The 20,373-nt window shown below is 39.2% G+C and overlaps 1 protein-coding gene across 2 annotated transcripts in view; it reads right to left on the bottom strand.

The window, feature by feature from the left end:
- Positions 1-20,373, bottom strand: part of STT3B (STT3 oligosaccharyltransferase complex catalytic subunit B) — a 52,853-nt gene that overhangs the window by 23,449 nt on the left and 9,031 nt on the right. For both annotated transcript variants that reach the window (XM_084858268.1, XM_084858267.1), the window contains exons 2-6: positions 16,070-16,178; positions 11,702-11,989; positions 11,135-11,200; positions 10,453-10,552; positions 681-779 (exon numbers count right to left, since the gene is read on the bottom strand). In XM_084858268.1, coding sequence (XP_084714394.1) covers positions 681-779; positions 10,453-10,552; positions 11,135-11,200; positions 11,702-11,974 — 538 coding nt within the window. In that variant the 5' untranslated portion in view covers positions 11,975-11,989; positions 16,070-16,178. The remainder of the gene's footprint in view (positions 1-680; positions 780-10,452; positions 10,553-11,134; positions 11,201-11,701; positions 11,990-16,069; positions 16,179-20,373) is intronic.

Consider the following 20,373-nt stretch of genomic DNA (forward strand, 5'->3'; position numbering starts at 1 on the left):
CAATAGTGTAGCCAGATGCAAAAGAGGACAGGGCTCCTGGACCTTTAACAGATGTGTAGAATAGGGAATTTTAGCAGATGACACTTGGTACACCTGCCAAAATCCCTTCTTCTATATAATTATTAAAGGTGTAGGAGTCCTGTCCCCTTTTGCATTTGGCCACTCTACTCAGCAACTTCCTCCCAAGGTCCCATCCCTTCTCCCCTGCAGGGAAAAGTTCTTATCCCTGATCAGCAGCTGAGTGGAAATAAGAGCTTTTCCCTGCTTCAGTGACGAAGGCTCTCTTTTTCACTGTGCAGTGACAGCAGGGAAAAGCTCTCATCAACAATCAGCTGCTGATCAAAGGTAAGATCTTTTCCTCACCAGGAGAGGGGGCAGGACTTGGGGAAGAAGCTGGTGGGCCCCATGGGGAAACCCTGAAGGCCATATTCAGCCTACGGGCCGGAGGTTCCCCATCAGTGCTCTCTTCCCCCAAATAAGCAACAAAAATCAAACCCAAGTCTTTTATGTGCTGTCTCTGATGTACGAAACTCTAATGCTATAGGCTGTCAGAAGCTCAGCATGAACATGTTGTTTTATTAACAACCCAAAGGGAGTGTTTTGGTGATTCTAGGATTGTGGTAAGGAATTATAACACCTTTACAGCATATATTTTCAATACATTAAACAGTTTTTCTTACCTGCAGCTGCCATGTGCTCACTTGTTCTAATTGGCTGAAATCCAACAAAAGGTATCTGCATGGATAATATTAAGCCCACAATATAGAAAGTGCTATATGCTGTGAATGAAAAAACAGAATGGAATACAAATTACTATTTAGAGATCATACATTCAGGGGAAAAAATAAGATGTGAGGTTTGTCTGTAAGTAAAAGGGAGAAGACAAATGTTACCATGTTAAAAGCAATACACTCATATCTTCAGAAAATGTGGGATAAACCTGAAAGTCAACTTCATAATATAAATGTAGTTTTATAACATGCATTCTTTTAGATATCTCAATTGAAAATAACAAATATGATACAGAAAGAGTTTTCTGAGCCTGTATAATAATTATTATAGATAACAGCTTGCCAACTATTTTTTCTCCCAGACTCATCCAGGCTGGTGGGTATGACATTGATTTGGTAGAACAGGCCGAAAATATACCTTTACAGCAAAATACATTTCTACAGCTATCTCCCCGAACAAGTAATGCATTTATCCACAAGTAATGGATATTCAAAATTAAGCTGTCAACATACCTTGGTTTAGGAATACAATTTACCTTTAAGTCCTCTAACATCTCTGCATACAATTCTGAGCTATGTTCACTATGGTTTCACATTCTCAAACAACCATTTAATATAGTCATGATTACATTGAATAAATCTCCCCCCCCCAAATGGTACATTGACAACCATGTCCCAATGCATCTAAGGTTCTAGACTACTACTATGTTGGAAACAGCAGAAGCATGTAATGAGCAACGATGTCCAGTTTTATATAATTTATGGCCTTTTCCTTTCAGATCTGGGTCCATATATTCACCAAATCAGAATTATGTGCACACAAATGTCAAGCCTGCCACTATTTTGCTCTTACAGTTGCAAAGATACTTATATTTCAAGCTTGGAAGGAAAAACACCCACCACCTATCCCTCAATGGACTGAAGATTTCACTACTATTACTACATTTGGGCATATTCCTACAACCGTCAGTTGTATGGCTGCTTATTTAGTTGTAAGTCTGCTTATTTAGATACATGGACTGCTTATATTAACATATATATTTGAAATGGAAATGTTAAATCCCCTCCATCTATCTCTTCTTTTTTGTTGTTGTTGTCTTCCTATATCAAGGGAGATATTGATTAATGTGTATTGATATGTTTTATGATATGAACTGTTTCCCTTTTCTGCTTTGTTGCTGTTGTTGTTGTTTTTATTGTTGTGTTGCAAATAAGATTTTTTAAAGCCTACCACTATTTTGCAATTCATACTATTACAAAGTTATTGCAATACTGCCATCCTGTGGTATTTAACAGCAACTAGTATCTACTGCAGTGTTTCCTGTTTTGGGGTCTTGTACCTATTAAGCTTCTTACTGATTACAAGAGACTTTTGCAACTCTATAGTTCAAAGAATTTGCTCCCATCCCAGATTTTACATTTTAGGTGACTGCTGGTCCAAATTTACTACTGTTTTGTCATGTGAATGTCTCAATACATTTCTTTGAGAAGGAAAAAGAGACTCATCCCACTCCACTTCCATATCCTTTGAAATTTTGTCTGACACATTTTTCACAATGACTTCATGAACAGTTTCCTTCAATTCTTTTGAAAGAAAGCCCTTCCATTTTACAGAGATTATTAAGTATTAGTGCTTCCTGTTACAAGCAAGCTAACAGTGGAACAAAATTTTCACCAGCAAATGCAGGATTCCGAATTCTGTGTTCAACTTTGGTACGCAAAGCAGCGATCAGGGTGTTTAACCCTTGTTCCTCCTTCCCTGTTGGTTCTTTCCTGTAGCTCCTTTCCTAAGTGGTTTTCCTTCTTGGCCAGGAAACAAGACACAGGGACTGTTCACATGTAGCGACAACGTATCAGTTAAAAAACCATTGGGTTGTTGTACACAAGCAGGCCACCAGTTCGCCTTTACCACACAATCCACAAACGTCTCCTTTGTAGGTTGTGCAGCGTAACGTGAGAACCCAGACCACTGAGTTGTTCAGCGGTTAACCCAACAACAAATTACGGGTTAACTGCTGGGTTGTTTAGCCTCTAAACCAATGGGGTATCCTTACGTGCAAACCAGGTTCCAGAGTGAGACTGGAGGAAAAGTGGCAGGTGGGAGAAGGATTAAACAGCCTCCTCTTGCCTTCTGCATATCTCTTGCAAATGAGTTTAATTGTACAAACCTCCCCTTGCAGCGACTCAGTTATGATAACTTCTTTGGAATCATTGTAACATGATAAAAAGGAGAACAGTCAGGTCTGGATTCTATATAGTTGACTGAACTGCAAAATGGACACTTGGTCTCCCTTTCTCAAACTTCACAGAAGGGTCAGTTAACATTAACTGGCAGCTCCACATAAGGGCCTTAGAGAAATTTCAGCAGTGCAGAAAGGCAATTGCAAGTTTACCTGTTTCAGTTAAGGGCATTTAGAATTCAACAACAGAGATGTTTGTATCACTGTTGGAATATAGCTCCCATCATCCTCGTCATCGGCCATGCTGGCTGGAGATGGTAGGAGTTGGTAGTCCAACGACATCTGGGGACCCAAGCTTGGGAATCACTGCTTAGCAGTCACATCTGTGACTCTATTTCTTTCAGCACCCTAAGACAATGCAGTGAGCGTAACATTGCTAAGCCCTATGCAAGAGTTTGCCTGCACACAAATAGAGCTCAAGTGGGGAGGTGACATGGGCATATACATAAGCCCTTCCCTTCCCCAATCCCTGCGTGCCTGGCTTCTAGTTCAATGTGAAGGTCTGCAAATGATTCATCTTTCGGTTGAACACGCTTATAACGTGTACAATCGTGGGAGCTCTGTAAGTGCATTCATCTGGATGCATTTACAGAACCCTTCTCAACTCTTTTGGTTGAATGCACAAAAATCTAGAAGGCAACTGGGCATGCAAGGACTTGGGGGGGCGGCTTATGCGTGCGCCCACATCCATGCCCCCTCCCCACTTGAGCTTTACTTGTTTGCAGGTGAACAACTACATAGGGCTTTATTCTTCTGTAAATACCAAGGTAACCTTCAATAACGTTCTGTCACTCAGCTTCTTTATAAGTACACCATTTTTAAATATAGTTCCAGATAAGTAAAAAATGTGAGAAGCTATTCTCATTAGCTGAATCTTTTGGGGAAATATAGTAATTGCAATGCCCATCTGTCAAAAGAATCCTGATTGCTGCAACCATTCTAAAGCTACTTAGCACCCAACATCCTAATTATTGATCCTCTCTTTTTGAGACATTCACTCCTACACTCAAAGAACTGGGATCAAATTAGATACACAAATAAGGAAATATCAGTGATACTGGGTATTACCTGATATTTATTTTTATATTAGTAGCAAATACCATTTGTTAATAACTGACAAAACCTCCAGGCTAATGAAGCATTCTGACAAATAACAGGGTTTTTTGCCATTTTTTTTTCTTACATGAATAGCACACCAATGTGAAGCTTTTGTCTTGTATCTCATCTGATCTAACAGAATTATTCTCAGTGAAAACAAGCCAATGCTGGCCTGTCAACCAAATCAGAAATGGCTTTGTTGTACACACACAACACAGAGCAGAAAATTAAACTCCTGGTGCATGTCAGCTGGTCAGGAGTTGGAGGGCAAGGACAGCATCCACTGAAAACCACACAAAAGTAAAAAGCCATGCTATTTATAGTGTAGAGCATTTCCTGCTATTTATAGTGCAGATGAAGCACCTACAATATAAAGCTGGAAGGGATCGCAAAGGTCATCTAGCCTACCCGCCTGCTGATGCAGGAAATTTACTACTACAGCATACCTAACAGATGGTCATCCAGCCTTTGCTTGAAAACCTTAAAGGAGTCCCCAGCACTTTCTGAGGCAGTCTGTTTCATGTCAAATGGCTTGTACCATCAGGAAATTCTGCATAACGTCTGGTTGAAAACCCCTTTCTTGTAATTTTGGTTTGGTCCTACACTCTGGAACAACAACAAAACAAATCTGTTCCATCATCTATGTAACAGCCCTTCAAATATTTAAACATGGCTATCATACTGATGCTTCACCAGGCTATGCATACCCAACTCTTTCAATGTTTCTTAATACAACTTGGTGTCTAGGCCCCCCACCATCTTGACACACTCTTAAGGGCATTTTACAGTTTGTTGATAACCTTCTTAAATTGTGGTGCCCTGAACAAGAATTGTATTAGCCTTTTTTACTGCCACATTGCACTACTGACTCATATTTAGCTTGTGGGCTGATAACCCTTAGATCCTTTTCATATGTACTCTTGTCAAGCCAGGTGTCAGCCATCCTGTATTGGTGCAACTGATTCTTCCTACCCAAACACAGGACTTCACATTTATCTTGGTTGAAATACATTTTGTTAGTTTGGGCCCAGTTCTCCATCTTGTCAAGATTGTCTTGAATCCAGTTTCTGTATTAGCTACCCCACCCAGTTTGGTGTCGTTTACAAATTTGATGAGCATACCATCTACACCTTTGTCCAAGTCATTTATAAAGCCGTTGAACAACACTGGGCCCAGAACAAAATCTTCAGCACTCAATTTGTCACTTCTCTCGAGATTGACACGGAACAGTTGAGGATACAGTTCATCAACCACCTACAAAGGCCAGCTAACAGTAGCCTCGTCTAGCTCACATTTTACAGCTTGCCAACAAGAATATCACGGGAACCTTGTCAAAAGCCTTGATAAAATTAAGATACACTACATCCATTCCCTCATCTACCAGGCTAGTAACCTTAAAGTGATATGCTTTTCTTTATTTAAAAGATTTTTAACCCATCTTGCAGGGTGCACTGCCATCAGAAGGTGGCCTAGGTTTGCATATGAATATAGCTCACAAAATATTTTAACCATTTCAAAACAGCAATAAGCAAGAGGAACACTGTAAGATGTGCCACAACATATATTTTACCTATCATGCTATGATATTTTACTTGTTATTCTATTTAGGAAGTATCTGTTATATATAATGTGGAACTTTTAAAATATTATGTGGTGTGCTTCTGTTCTAGTCAGTCACCCATGCCCTCTTCCAGGATATCGCTTGCATTTTCTCCCCCAAATTTTCCACCACCCCTACGGTGAGCCAGCATCTTGTGGCCACTGAGTATGCTCAGTCCTCACTTGAGCATTTTAGGTCTGATTCCCTTAGGGTTTTTATCCATTTTTAAAAAACTTACGTAAACCTTATGTAAACTGAGATTTTTTCCCCTCTTTTTAAACCATTGTTCATGGATGGTAGGATTTCAGCAGGAAAACAGGAGGGGAAAAGCTTAACCACCACTCCCAAACGGCCACGGTCCCAAATTGGGGGTGAGCACTTACCCGCTCACTCGGTTCACAAGGGGCCAAACTGGAGGAGGAGGGGCAGAGGGCACTGTGAGAAGCAGCTGGTTTTTTTGCTACTGTTGCCAGGTGGCTCTGTAGCCCTTTCCAACAAAACATGTACAAGTCATTCTGCCAGGTTCAGATGCCAGAACTAGCCACCCTGACAACAAACCAATCTGAACAACCAAACAATAAGCCATGGATTCTCAGGGTAGCTTGTACATGGTTAACAAACCACTCTGAGGAAACCGCGCCGGGTTCAGACATAATGACAAGCCACCCTGAAATAAACAAAGGTGACAACCCACCTTGGGTTGTTTTGTTGTGCGATCCAGGCCACTGACCTTGCTTGCATGTCACGCAAAGTCACAGTGGGTTGTTACCATGTGGTCGCAGGGTGGCTTAGTGTGATGTCTGAACCTGGGGTGGTTTTTCCGTCTTGCGTTGTGTTCGCAAACAGGCCACCCTGAGAACCCATGGCTTGTAGTAGGCTGTTTAGGGTGGCTTGTTTTCAGGGTGATGTTTTGTGAGATCCAAATCCAGTAGGACAATTTTATATTGAGTTGTTGGGAACGTCTAGAGTGCTACCCAACAAGAGCGGTGAAAACCCTTGCTACTTCTTGTAATCTCACTAGTAACCCTGCCATTCTTCCTCATCCCTTCTCAGTGCCCTCTGCCCCAAGATGGATTTTAAATTTTGTTTTTCATAGAAATCTTGAAGAAAGGACACTAGAGAGTGTCCCAAACATGTTCGCAATCCCCCCCCCCCCCGGTCCTGCACAAGTGTGCATGAGTGAATGTCCGCTGCTAGGAATTTTGTGTAATTTCCCCCTCAATTTATTGCTCTACCTTGAAATTTGAGCAAGTTCCCCTCTGTTTAACTGCTCTGAAATTTGCATATTTTTTGCTATCTGCCTTGAAATTTGCATATGTTTACCGATCCACCTCTCTTGTCTGCCTTGAAATGTGTGTATCTTTACCCATTCAGTCCTTGCTCTGTCTTCAAATCTGCATATATTTAGCAATCCTGCTCACTGAGCTGTAACCCTCATGTACATCTGACAGCTAGCAATGGAGACTGGGGAGGTAAGCAACAAGCACGAAGGGGCAGGGGGTAGCCAAAAGTGGCTGGCAGCTGCAGGACAGAAGGAGCTTTAGGAGCAACTGTTATTATTTCAGTAGAATGTGAAACTGCCTTTTAAAAAAGGTGCTCACTAGTAAGGGAAGCCCCAAAGGGAGGATGAAATTGACAAGGACATTAATAGGAGGGGGATATAGCTATGCTTGGCTAAATAGTGGACAGTAGAACAAGACCCCCCACAAACAAATTGTGAAGGTTTTCCCACATTCATAAGGGCTTAGAAAATTATTTCCTTTTACAATCTGATTCGGGGCGGGGGGAGTTTCACTCCAGAAACACCAAAGTGGAGGATGACATTGACAAGGACATTGAAAAGAGGGAGATATGGCTATGCTGGGCTCAACAGCAGACAAATTTTTGAAAGCCTGCAAATGCATAAAGGCTCAGAAGCTTAAATCCCTTCAGTGACATGATGTGGGGTGGTGGTGGAGGTTTCTCTTGTGAGCCGGCAACCCCAGCAGACCAAGTGCAGAAAGGGTGCTGACATAGGAAATGAGGATTTCTGCTACAAAGGCCCCTGGTACATGTGCTGGCAGTGGCTGGAAGGACTGAGAGGGACTGATGGAGAGGCAAGCCACGGCAAGCTGCTGAGAGGGCAATCATCTGTCGGGAGCAACGGACATGCCACCCAACCACCGTGGCTTATTCTCAGGGTGGCTTAGCACGATGTGTGAACTCGCCCATTACGTCCTTTACATTCCCTTAAAAGTTATTAAAAACTAGACTGAAACAAGTCCTAAATTATGACAAATACATATCTAGTATAGCAAATGTTTATATTTACAACTAGATAGTGATCCAAAATAGATCACAACATGCAGCTTATTCCATTTCAAGGTGTTTTAAAATTCAGTACAGTAACCTTTTGTAACTAACCATCTGCAGATTTTGTGCTATATTCCTAAACTGATTCAAATGTACTCATATGGATGTCAACATCAATAACACTGCATCAGATATGCATGAGCAGTCAGTAGGAGTTTAGTCAGCATTGTAGTTATGATGCCAAGTAGGTCAAATAGATGCCCTGCTTTCATCTGTTTGTCCAAAGCCATAGAATGTGTCCATTTCTGCCCCAAAAATTACATTCTGAAAAAGTTATGTGAATGTTAAATCATCTTGTATAACATTGCTAGGCAAATTAACTCAACTTTTTATACATTTTACAGCAGCAGGGCTATCAAATTGACAAATGTTCATTTGGATTTGTTTCATTCATTATCCTGATTAACCTTTTAAGTTAAAGGGGGTGCATCCAAAACATAAATTCAAGTTACTTGCTTAAATTTACTCCAGTATAAATCTACCACCATCAACCAATTCAATGTCTCCTGCTCTTTAAACATTTCCACCGATTCTTCCTTGCTGCCCCTTACATGTGGAATGTCTTCCCTAAACATCTAGGTGGTGCTCCTTCCTCAAAACTCAACTTTTCCATACCATATGGCTTTTGATTTTTCCTCTTAATCCTCATTCTCAACAGTAACCTTGTTTTAAGTATTACATAATTTCATTTCATTTCTATACTGCCCTATAGCCAAAGCTCTCTGGGCAATTCACAAAAATTACAACCCAAGAATACAACGTAATAAAAACATGGGGTAGTATCCAATGTTAGTCCTACTTAGAGCAGGCCCATTGAAATGAATGAGACTTAAGTTAGCCACTACCCATAATAGAAAAACTAACATTCGAAAATTTTAAAACAATTTAAAACAGATAAAAAACTGTTACAACTGCATTTGCCTCCCTCTCTCCCTTTTCTACTATGGTTTACTTTAGATGGTAAGCTCCGTGGGGGCAAGGACCTGACTATTTTTGCTTGTGTTATGCTGTTAGATGCCACAAGCAATAACTCTGTAGATCTTTTTAAAAAATGATTATTCTCTCATGCTAGATACAGGGAGTGCAATGTACAGGATTAGTACATACATACATATTTATTTATTTATTTATTTTCACTGACCTCAGTGCACTGCAACATGTTACCTTCTGTAACAGTAGAACAGCTTTGATTCCTTTCCTGGTAAGGAGGCAATTGCCTTCTCTCAGACTCTGAACAAGGTGTTGAGAAGGGCAAGTTTGAGAGGGGCTTTCCAGTTATATTATCTAGTCCTTATCTGCATCTCTGCACAACTTGGTGTGCTGAAGCATGAACCCAAGTGTCAAATGCCTATAGGGTTTCTTCTTGAGTTCATACCTTACTCTGTTCCAATTCATTTTGCATTAAGGCCTTCTTAAAGAGCTAACTACAAGTTGATATATGAACAGTTATGGGGTAAATCCTTCTTTGCTCTCAGGTATTATCTGCTTTCAAGCTATAACTAATAAAAGCAACAAACTGCATTTTTAAGAGACAGTGATGAAGAGACAGTTGCACTGTGTGGCCACTCACCTCCAATTTAGAATTCACCATTACCTCCAAACTAGAGATGGGACTAACCAACCCTTTCTCTTACACTGGGAACAATGAGAAAGTTGCATATATTTCTGAGTACTGAAACCCAATTAAACTTAGGCTGCCGTTTTAGATACCCTTAGAGTGCAATCCAACAGGATTGAAGGTTGATAGACAGAGGGCTCTAATCTTGGAGCAGTCTTTCTATTCTAAATCCTCCCTGGTAGGGCAGGAGAAACGGCAGGGGCTTTTTAGTCTCCTGTTCCTCTCTAAATGCATTTTGAGGTGGACTGGCTCAGAGGCCAGTCTAGTTTTCCTGCCTTCCTGTGGTCTGGGCCAGGAACAGAGAGGCTTGAGAACATGGCGGATCCATATCCTCTAGTGTCCCACCAGCACACCCCCTTTCCATGCCTCCCCATCCTCTTCCAAGGTCGCAACAGAGATGATCCACAATCAGTTCTCCTCCACGGTGGTAGCTTTGTCTATGGCTGTAAAAGGGGAGATCGGCAGCATCCTATGACTCCCCATTGTCTGGGAGCCATAGGATTGCTCTCTTAGACCAAGTTTAATGAGGGTTTTATTTTGAAGTATTATAATCCTTGCTGTTTTGGTGGAAAGGATATAAATACTTGTAATACATAATGAATAACTAAGTGATGCCTGACAGGGAAGCAGAAATAATGTAATCCCACATGATTTTCAAAGTATAGGAAATAAAATAATTCTATTCTACTATCAATACGCTAAGATGTGACTAGACCAAACACTTGAATTAAGTTAATTTCATAGCCATTAAAACTCAGAAAAGAAGTAACAATGAACACTTTTCAACCACTTTCAGCAAGTCAAAACACTCACCTATGTAGACCCTCCTGCTGTATCTTTGCATCAACAGTAGCACAAATACATGCAGTGGAATAAGGTTGATGATGAAAACATAGCCACCCCATGCAGAAACCTGTGAGAAATAAGTATAGTATAATATAATGCTATTTTGTACATAGTTTTTGTTGACCAACATAAATTACTGGAAGTACTGCAAGACACACACAGTAGAAAGACAACCCAAGCCACAAGGAAAAATCCACAAAATAGAAAAATTCCAAGCACAACGTAGATTAGGTAGTACACAAAATAGGTGAGTATGGAAGTATCATTATCTAAAAAATTGAGGTATTTCCATCTTGCAATCTTCTGAACAGAATATAAACTGCTTGATTGTGTCTAGTTTACAATGATCTATAACTACCTTTCTGGGTCTTTTATGGCTCACACTTACCCCCACTCCCCTTGTGACTACACCCTACACTGCTGAATAGGAGATACTAGAATGTTGGGAATACTATCTACAATTCTAATCTAATACCAATTTTCTTGAAAAAATTGAAGACAATGAGAGCATTAAGCCCAGAGGGGGAAAGAGGTAGGAAAGCAAGGCCCACTCCATCAGTTTGACTGAACAGCTGCCATTTGTCTCCTTCACTCCCTGAATTCATTCCAGCTGGTTGTTACAAGAACAATTATTTGAGCTATCGCTTACCATGTAGAAGTAGGATAGGCAGCAGCATATTGTCCAGAAGACTGATCCAGTTTTCACAGACTTTACCTTAAAAAAGTTGTTTGAGTTTTAACAATAGTAACAAAAACAAATTATACCAAAAAATGCTGTTATAAGAGTAGAGGTGGAACTATACAATACTCTTAGTTTTTCTCAGAAACCACAGTGATACTTTACTTTCTGAATTAGTTACAAAGGCTCTGCAAAATCAACTGGTCCCTGATATAACTCCCATATGCAGGAAATGTTTAAGTTATATCTACCTGACAACGACGTGATGTTTTGCTGATTAAGAGCCATTTCCCCATATAATAAACACTTTTATTTTGAAAGGGGAAGTAATTATAGTAGTAGCAAATTATATATACATAAATACACATACGCAAACACGTAGGCGCTCACTCAAAAACTTGACCTAACTGTATTGTTGCTTTCTTCTAACAACTAGAAAGAAGAAATCTAAAGATCTAAAATAAATTTAAAGGAAAATCAAGTACATTTAAAAATAAGAAAATGAGTGAAGTTTATAAAATTTCAGCAGTTACTTACCCACAAGTAGTATGTGAACTGCAGTGCAAAAATAGCTATCCCTTCATTGTCAAAAGATCCCGCAACTGATCTTGATATGTAACCTGGTACTATAGCAATAAAACAGGCAGCTAGAAGCCCTGCTCCCTGGTTCCACAGTTCTCTGGTAAGCAGGAAAGTAGAAATTGATGTAAGGCCGCTAAAAACTGGTGCAAGGAACACACATACATCTCTTATGTGGACTGTGATGTTAAGCATATTTAAAATCCAATGTATGAGGCCAGCTGTCACCATCAGCCCTGGGTACACCTAGGAAAGATGCGGGGGGAAAACAATTCACCACATTCCAGACCAAAGATAAGTTTTTCTTCTATCTGAATCAATGTTATAAAAAGACTCAAAAGTATCTTGAAGTAACCCATGCTGAAAAGATTCTTACTTCAGCAACCCATATAAAAATCAAGCTATCAACAGAGCCAAACATCTTGTTCAGTGCCTGCAGCAAAATAACCTTCATATCACAAAGCACAATGTGTGTATTAAAAAAAACTGTATATACTCTTGTATTTCAAGGATGGCTCAAGAAAACACTAAGAGCTACCTTAGCAGATCTAGACTGAAGTGTATAAAAGATTTCTCACAAACAGCAAGTGATTTTTTTTTTTTTATTGTGAGGGATGCCCCAGGCCCTTTCCCATCACTGCCAGCATGGATCTACTTATGTTTAGAAATGCAAGTGGGCATACAGCTGATGTGGAAAAGTACTGGGAAAACACATGTTAGAAAATCTGGGGTGTTGAAGCAACAGCCAGGAACAGAGGGTGCAAGCGAGAGCAGTAGTAGGAATAGCAGCTTCTGCCCGGGGAGAGGGAAAAAGGTTGCAGTTTTGGGAGAGATAATTTATGCAGCGCTTAAAATTGAGTGTTTTAGGAGTCCTATTTCTCCCCAATCTGTCACACGGAGCCAGGGTTCCTTCAGGAGGTGGAAATAACAGTGGGGATTCCCCTGTACCCTGCATTCCCTCCTACTCAACACCCTTCTCATTTAGATTGGGGATTACAGCAGGGATGTGGGCAGCAGGGAACTCAGGTGGGGGCTAAGAGAAACTGCCCTGGTGTAAATGCTTTGCATGGCAACCACATAAGGACACCAGGCTCCATATGAAGCCAGGGACTTGGCTGGCACTGGGAGGAATAGCTGCTTTTCCCATCACCAACAAAGTCGCTTCATGCAGCAATCCCACAGGGAAGCCAGACACTGTTAGTGAGTTGGCTGTTCCCCCCAGCACTGGCTCAGTGCCTTCCTTCATGCTGAGGGCCTGGTGGAGCAGCCCTCCTCTATATGTTTGCATTTACACCTTTTTTCAGATCATTGTAACTTTTTTTAGAACACAAATTATTTCATTTTTGTAAAATTTGTTTGGCTCAAACAGGGGTCCAAGAGATATAAAAATTGACAAATATGGTTGCCTGAAGTAGCATAGCTTTCACCTCTTCAGGGTGTTTCATTTGCTGAAACCACAGCAGCAACATCAATTCAACCATATATGCAGATGTTTCATATATAAACATATAACTATTGCTAATTTTAAAAGGTTATAGTGTAGCTTAATACATGGAAAATATGGCCATTATTATAGGCTCACAGAAGATTCTATCAAGTGTCCCACTATGTGACACAACCACATGATGTGACTTGTTGCTGAAACCGGTAGATCTACACTTGATATTATTCAAATTATAACAAATTCAGGATTTTAGAAAGAGGAATTGATTTACTTCATTAAGTGTTCTCCTGATCAAATATGTAAGAATAGATTTTATTGACTTGCATCTTGTAGATCTACTCAACAGCACTTCTTAGATTGAAAAAGGAGTTAACCCACTTTCAAGAACACATCTGTATATGCGTTAGATGGTTCATGCCACAGAATATCCATTGTAACAACAACAATTATATCCTAATACAATTATATCACAAGAAACAAATAAAGTAAATTCTTTGTCTACAAGAACATCTTCTGGTTTGAGTGTACAAAAGCTTTTGACCTACACAGAAGTTATTTTTAACATTCAATTTTGGCAACTCAATACATTTTAGAAACATTATGCTTTTCTTTTAAAAGCTGGTTATATTACAGTTCTGAAATTCACCAGTTTGGTACTGAACTGTTGTAGGGACTATCTTGTCTTTCCCCTAGCACCCCCCACCCCACAAAGAGGCAATGACACTGGAATGAGGTATCAGACTCATTGCTCCCTTATTTTTCCCTTCCCTTATTGCCTCATCTCACATCAAAGAAATATGCAGAGATTCCACATTTTTTTTGAATGAGGGATCTCCTTTGACTGTGGATATCAAACTCACGTGAAAGTGATTTCAGTATCTTTGGTCACAGGAGAACCTGCATTCAAACAAAGAAGGGATCCCTTTGTTCAAGTGTTTACTTCTTTGAAGGTGAAAAGTGCTTGGCTGAGAAGGCTCAAACAATGCAGGCAGATTACCAGAGATAAAAGCAGATAAAAACTGAAGTTAGATTTTTTTTCCTTTTTCCTTCTTCCCTCTTTTTTTTTTAAACTCCAGCTTATGCAGAGAAGTTCCCTGAGGTGCTAGTGCTGTTGCAATCAGGAAAGAACTGAACGGGAAGACAGAGCCATACATGGAGGGTGGGAGTAGGGCTTCGGATAGAGCTCAATGCAAGCTCTGAATCCATGTGGGACAGCACAGCAACCACAAAGACTTCTACATCATATAATATCTCTAAGTATATACATATTATTAATAAGTAGCTAATAAATAAAGAAATGGGCCCGTTTTCTCCATGCAGAATATGAAAGAGAATGGTTCCAGCTGATGACTGGTTTGCACTGTCAAAGAACCCACAGTTAACAACCCATGGGTTGTTTGTGAGTGCACAGTCCACTGCTGAATATGAAAGAGAATGGTTCCAGCTGCTGACTGGTTTGCACTGTCAAAGAACCCACAGTTAACAACCCATGGGTTGTTCGTGAGTGCACAGTTTATTTAGAGTTAAACAATCCAGAATTTTAACCCATGGTTTGTTGTTGGGTTAACTCTGGGTTATTTTACCCCTAAACAAAAGAGGGTTTCTGGGTTTGGATGTCACAAAAACCCAGGAATGAGGCATTCTTTGAGTTGTTTAGGAAAGCAGGAGCAACAAGTATGTTGGAGGCAGTGTGTGCACTTGCAGCCACATAAGCAGTTGCAGTTACATGCGAACCGAATCAATGGCTCACATGGGGCTCTCTGAGAAAGCCATGCTTTACAGTCAAATGCTGTTTACATTCTCTGCTCTTCCTGGCTCTACTTCAGCCCCAAAGCTGCTCCTCTCCAGAAGGTGCTTTAGAGCCAGCCTGTTTTCCAGACTGTACCACTTTGCACTATATGATTGAATTTTCTCACAAGCAACTCATGGATACCAAACACTCTACACAAAGTTAGCATACCAAACACTCTACACAAAGTTAGTATACATTATGGTTATACTATATATATATATATATATATATATATATATATATGCGGGCATTCAAACAGGTCTGCAGTCTCTAGTGATGTTGTATGGATACCTCATGAGAGTCAATTGCCTGTGTAGCTCAGCTTCCACTCTGACTGGAAAGTATTTCACTTGTGGGAAATATGACTCCACCAGCCAGAAAGTCATACAATTACTGGTAAACTGGTTAGTTTGCAGTAATGTTCAAATTCTCCAGTATTCCAAGTAATTTTACAGTCCATATTATGTAAGGTATTTTCTTCTATAAACCCTTTTTCACATAAAAAAGTAGCCTTTAACTCATTCTGGGCAGTATCTGATTCAACACAAGTGCTAATGTAAATCACACTGTGCTAGCATAAGGGGCCTCTAGCATAACACCAATAGCGTTAGCTAACATGATGGGTTTTCTGGGGAATCCGATCACACTAGCTAATGCTAATGGTGTTGTGCTAGAGGTCCCTTCTGCTAGCGCAATGTGATTTACATTAGCTCTCATGTCACATTGGATACTGCCCTTTGTCTGCTAGATGGTCATGACCAATTTTGAGATTCAAGTGTAGGTTTTAATGCATTTCTGTTAAATTCTAATTGCATTTTAAACCAGGTCATTTTTTCAGACATTATTAATAATAATAACAACATCTATGAGTTGCCCTATAATCAACGCTCTCAGGGTGACACACATTTGTTATTATTAAAATTTAAGTATCTGATTTAAACCATTAAAAACAACACCCAATCAATGTTTATTCTTCCTGACTGAAAACTACAAATTAAAACATTAACGTGGAATGGAAGCATAATACTTTAATAGTGTTCATTTTTAATAGATGTTTTAAAAAACTTGAATACATTTTCCCAGTACTTACAGTCCCACCTACTATTCTTCCTAGTGGATACCATGCTCTTTCATCAAACCAGTTTAAGAATTCATAAAATCCATGTGACGCAAGATGATGTGTTGATCTGTAGTTAAACCTGAAAAAATAGATTAAATTTAATAGCTCCCCTTAAGTAGTTAAATTTACTTAACTCCAGGTAAACACAAGGGGTTGGAGCCATACTGTAATACTTAGAGTAGACCCATTTAAAAAAATGACACTTAAATTAGTCATGACTAACTCATTCATTTGATCAGGTTTATTCTAATTATGACTAAATCTGGATCCAATCCAAGGTGTTTATCGGACAGTTTTTCAAACATATAGTTTCATTTGGGGGCTAAACGCCTGTAATTTCTAATATGGAAATTATTCAAGAAGACTTCTTACTGAACTGCAATCTGCATAAACAATTTCAACTTCAAACTAGTTCCTTCACCAAATGCCCTTATAGTATAATCTTAAGTCTACTTAGAAGTAAGCCCCATTTAATTAAAGCCCCAGGTAGGTGGGTATAGGATTGCAGCCTTAATCTAGGACTTCTTAAATTGAAAGGGAGAGGGGTAATCTGTTGACAATCTCAAAGCACTTCAGGTGAGGGAAGCAATCCCTTTTGAAAAAGTGAATGATTCCTCCGTAGCATATGCTTTGCATGTGGGTTTCTTACCAATTTATCTGTTCACTGTCATGTAGTTTATCCACCCTCCCTTTTGTTATTCTTAGATATATAGCAATTCTTCATTCTTACTTTTGCGTTTTCCCTGTTAGGAAAGATAGCAAGGTTGCCATCTCTGAGCAACTCCTGCTCCCAGCTCTGCAGTGGGTGTCATGAGAATTTTGCAGCAATCCAAACTTAAGAGGCACAATGCTTTGATTTTATATATGTATATATGAGAAACTGCTTTTTTAAAGTATACACTTATTTTGTTGCCTGGTATTATTGTTCTTGTATTACAACTGCCATATGTACAGAATTCTAGACAACCTCCTTACCTTTTAATTAAACTTATGTTTTTAAATATTTTGTGAACTTAGCTTGTTGCCACTTTCTATTTATGAAATTGCTCACATATTTATATACAAGTAGAACAAAGGCTTTGGTTATTAGTTTGTTTTTTTAAGGAAGTAGAAAGGACATTTATTTTCAAATAACCAAAGATCATTTTCTGATACAGGGTTCTTAGACTACAGCTGCGGGCTACAGAAGCTGTTGTGTCCAAAGAAAAATTCTGCATAGGCTTGCAGAACCTACAGAACTTACACAAACTGCACAGTTTTGCACACAGGTACCTTTACCAGTTATACAACACATGCAGAATGGACTACATAGGCCATATAATTTTAAAACTCAGAAGCTGCTAGTTGGAAAGAAGCAAAAATGTTTTAAGGGAGAAATATAGGACTCAAGAAGTGATGACACAGGTCTTAATATCAATATAATTAAAAAGAAACACCAAAAATTATCCTCATTTTGAAGTTCCGGCCTACATTTAGCTCAGATGATGTATGCTAATATATTGTATATGTTAAAATATTTCAGAGGAAATAATGAGGCAGCAGAGCTTAACAAAGCAACTCTTTCATCAAGAAGCGGAGGAAGGTTCAGGCAAGTCTAACTAATGGCAGGTAAGAGTTCAAATGAGCACTTGCAGAATACTAAAGACTGATTTTCATTTTTTTTTAGAAGCGACGATGACCATTCCTGGTATGGGCAACTATACTGATAGAAAGTGGTATATTTCTTTGATAGTGAGTTAGGGGACAGAGGTGCACGAGTACTCTGTTTATGCAGCAGTGAATACAGGATTTTGCCTTGATTTAACAAAGTTTAGTCTTCCAATCTCATCTATCCACTAATTCAGTATATTGATAACTGAGCATCAGCTCCAATAATTTTGTTTTTATTCGAACATACAGTCAAGGTCTCAACTATAGAATTAGAAACAATTCATTTACAAACTGGCATTGAGTACTTTAGAAAGACGTTCTAAGCATTCCTATTTTAGTTATTTTTCTTCTTTGAACACCAGACCATATCAAAAACTGTTTTTGAAAGGCACCTTAATTTCTGCAGAGCTGGGCTCATGGAACTAGTTGCATGGTTCTTTGAATCCCAGCAATTAGTTCTAGACTGAGCAATGAAATTATATTTATAAAGTGATTTATCTTGATATTTCTGTAACCAACACAAGTAATTTTGTATTTGGATTCCAGTGACTATGTATGTTGGATTTTAACATTTATTTTTAAATACAACTGTTATTGTAATCAGTTTATTAGCATATTGCATTTTTTCTGCATTGTCAGGTATCCAATTTCTTTCCTTCATTTACATGCTTAGTTTTTCTAGTGCTGCACACGCATTTCATATTTCAACATTTTTTGGTCAGAAGTTGAGTTGCTGAGGTGCGAGATGTGACAGTTTCCTTCCAACATAGGAAAACAGGACATATCACATAAAAGATACTCCATTACTTTCAGTTAGAAGTTAGAAGGATCCCATTTGGTTTCAAAGAATCTGTTAACAGGCTCAGTCCATGGAACACTTTGCTTTGCAACTTTCCAAATGTATGATTACTAGGGACTGTTTGTTTAGGGCCAAACTATATGTGACTTTTGCCATAAGGTCTGGCTTTGCATACAAGATTTTTTTTTTGTTAATGAATAGCTGGTGCAAAGCGACTTGAGCTAAACTGGAACCATGGCATTTGGCGGGGAGGATTAATTCTTTGCCCCCACTGCATTCTCAATAGGAATTGCCCTCCTGTTCCTGCTCCCATTGCAAATAGCAGGGGAGGGCAGTTTCCAATAAGGCCCACATCACGGGAAAACAGTTAAAACCACCTTCCTCATGCCATGGTCCTGATATACCTTGGTACCCAGCACCAGCAACATGTTAACAAAAAATCTTACATGCAAGAAGGCTGTTATCTAGACATAAGGCAAGAGATGAAGTACAATCCTACACTAGGAACATGTTTGAGTTCCACTACTACAGCTATTGTGTAGGTTTCCAACATCTGATCCAATGAGTGAGAACTATAAGAAGAACTGTTGCTCTAAGAAGCATTTTCAACATCTTGAAAGAGGACATCAATGAACTTAGAGATCACAAAAAATTAACATGCAATCTCTGGACTAAATATTTCAGTTGACACCTGCTTCTGAGTGAAGTTTAAACAGTTTCTACAAGGTAACATTTGCACCAGCTGATGCCAAATTCAACTTAAGACATTACATAACTAGATGCTTTTGAAGTTTGTGATGAGATTCTATACAAGCTCCCCCACTCCCCTACATTTATCCTTACTAATACAATTTAACCTACTCCTCAATAAGTCTTAAAAAACTAGCATTGATGAGAAAAAATGTCAGTTTTATGAAGAAGAGTTACTTAGTGACCTGGTTTACACATAACATTAACCCATGGTTTGTTGCCCTACCCAGGGTTTTGTATGGCAGATGACTGAACAAACAGTGGCTTGTTTTCTCATTCCTTGGGTTGTTTCCCTCTTCTTTCACTTGACAACCCATGGTTTAAACAACCTAGACTTCACAACCCAACAACAAACCACAGGTTCTCTTTCTGGGTGATTCATGGTTAACAAACCATGGCTTGTTAACACAGCTGCATTCACACATCACAACAGCCCAGAATTCAACAAACACAGCATGTTGGCAACGTTAGTCTTAAGCCCTTAAACACCTGAAAGTATAAAGGAAAAGGCCTCTCAATCCATTTGATAAGTTCCTACTGCCACCCATCACCTTCTCATTTTAATTTCCTACCTTAATCTTGACAGACTAGCAAAAAAAAAGGAAGGAAGCTCACATAGGGCCATAAAATAGATTTCTTCCTATTGTTCCAGCAAAAGTATCCCAGGCAAAGAGCAACCACTACAGGAGATTTAAATCAAGTGGTAGTGTAGAGGCAAATAATGGGCAGACTGTAGAAGAGAACTAGTAGAGGAGATCCTGTCATGTGTCATCTATTTGAAAACGTTGACGGCTGGGGATGGACAACATATTTCAGATGAAGAAAGTCTAATGAACAACCACAATACTGGGCCATTCAAACATAAAAGCAATCTTGTGGAATAGATAAAAAGAGTATTTGTATTAGTACAAGGAACAGCAGGGATAGCTAATTTTCCAGCAAAATTCTGAAAAGCTAGAATTATTGGCTTGGATTTTAACTTCTGTTCTATGAACAGAGCTCTGCTCATAGTACAAGACTTTCTCTACAACTGAATACTGTCAAAGCTATGAATTGCATAGCCAAACTCATTTTT

This window comes from Heloderma suspectum, chromosome 5, assembly GCF_057233095.1.
Source record: "Heloderma suspectum isolate Gila_16-S chromosome 5, 16-S_ref, whole genome shotgun sequence".
NCBI classification, from domain to species: Eukaryota; Metazoa; Chordata; class Lepidosauria; order Squamata; family Helodermatidae; genus Heloderma; species Heloderma suspectum.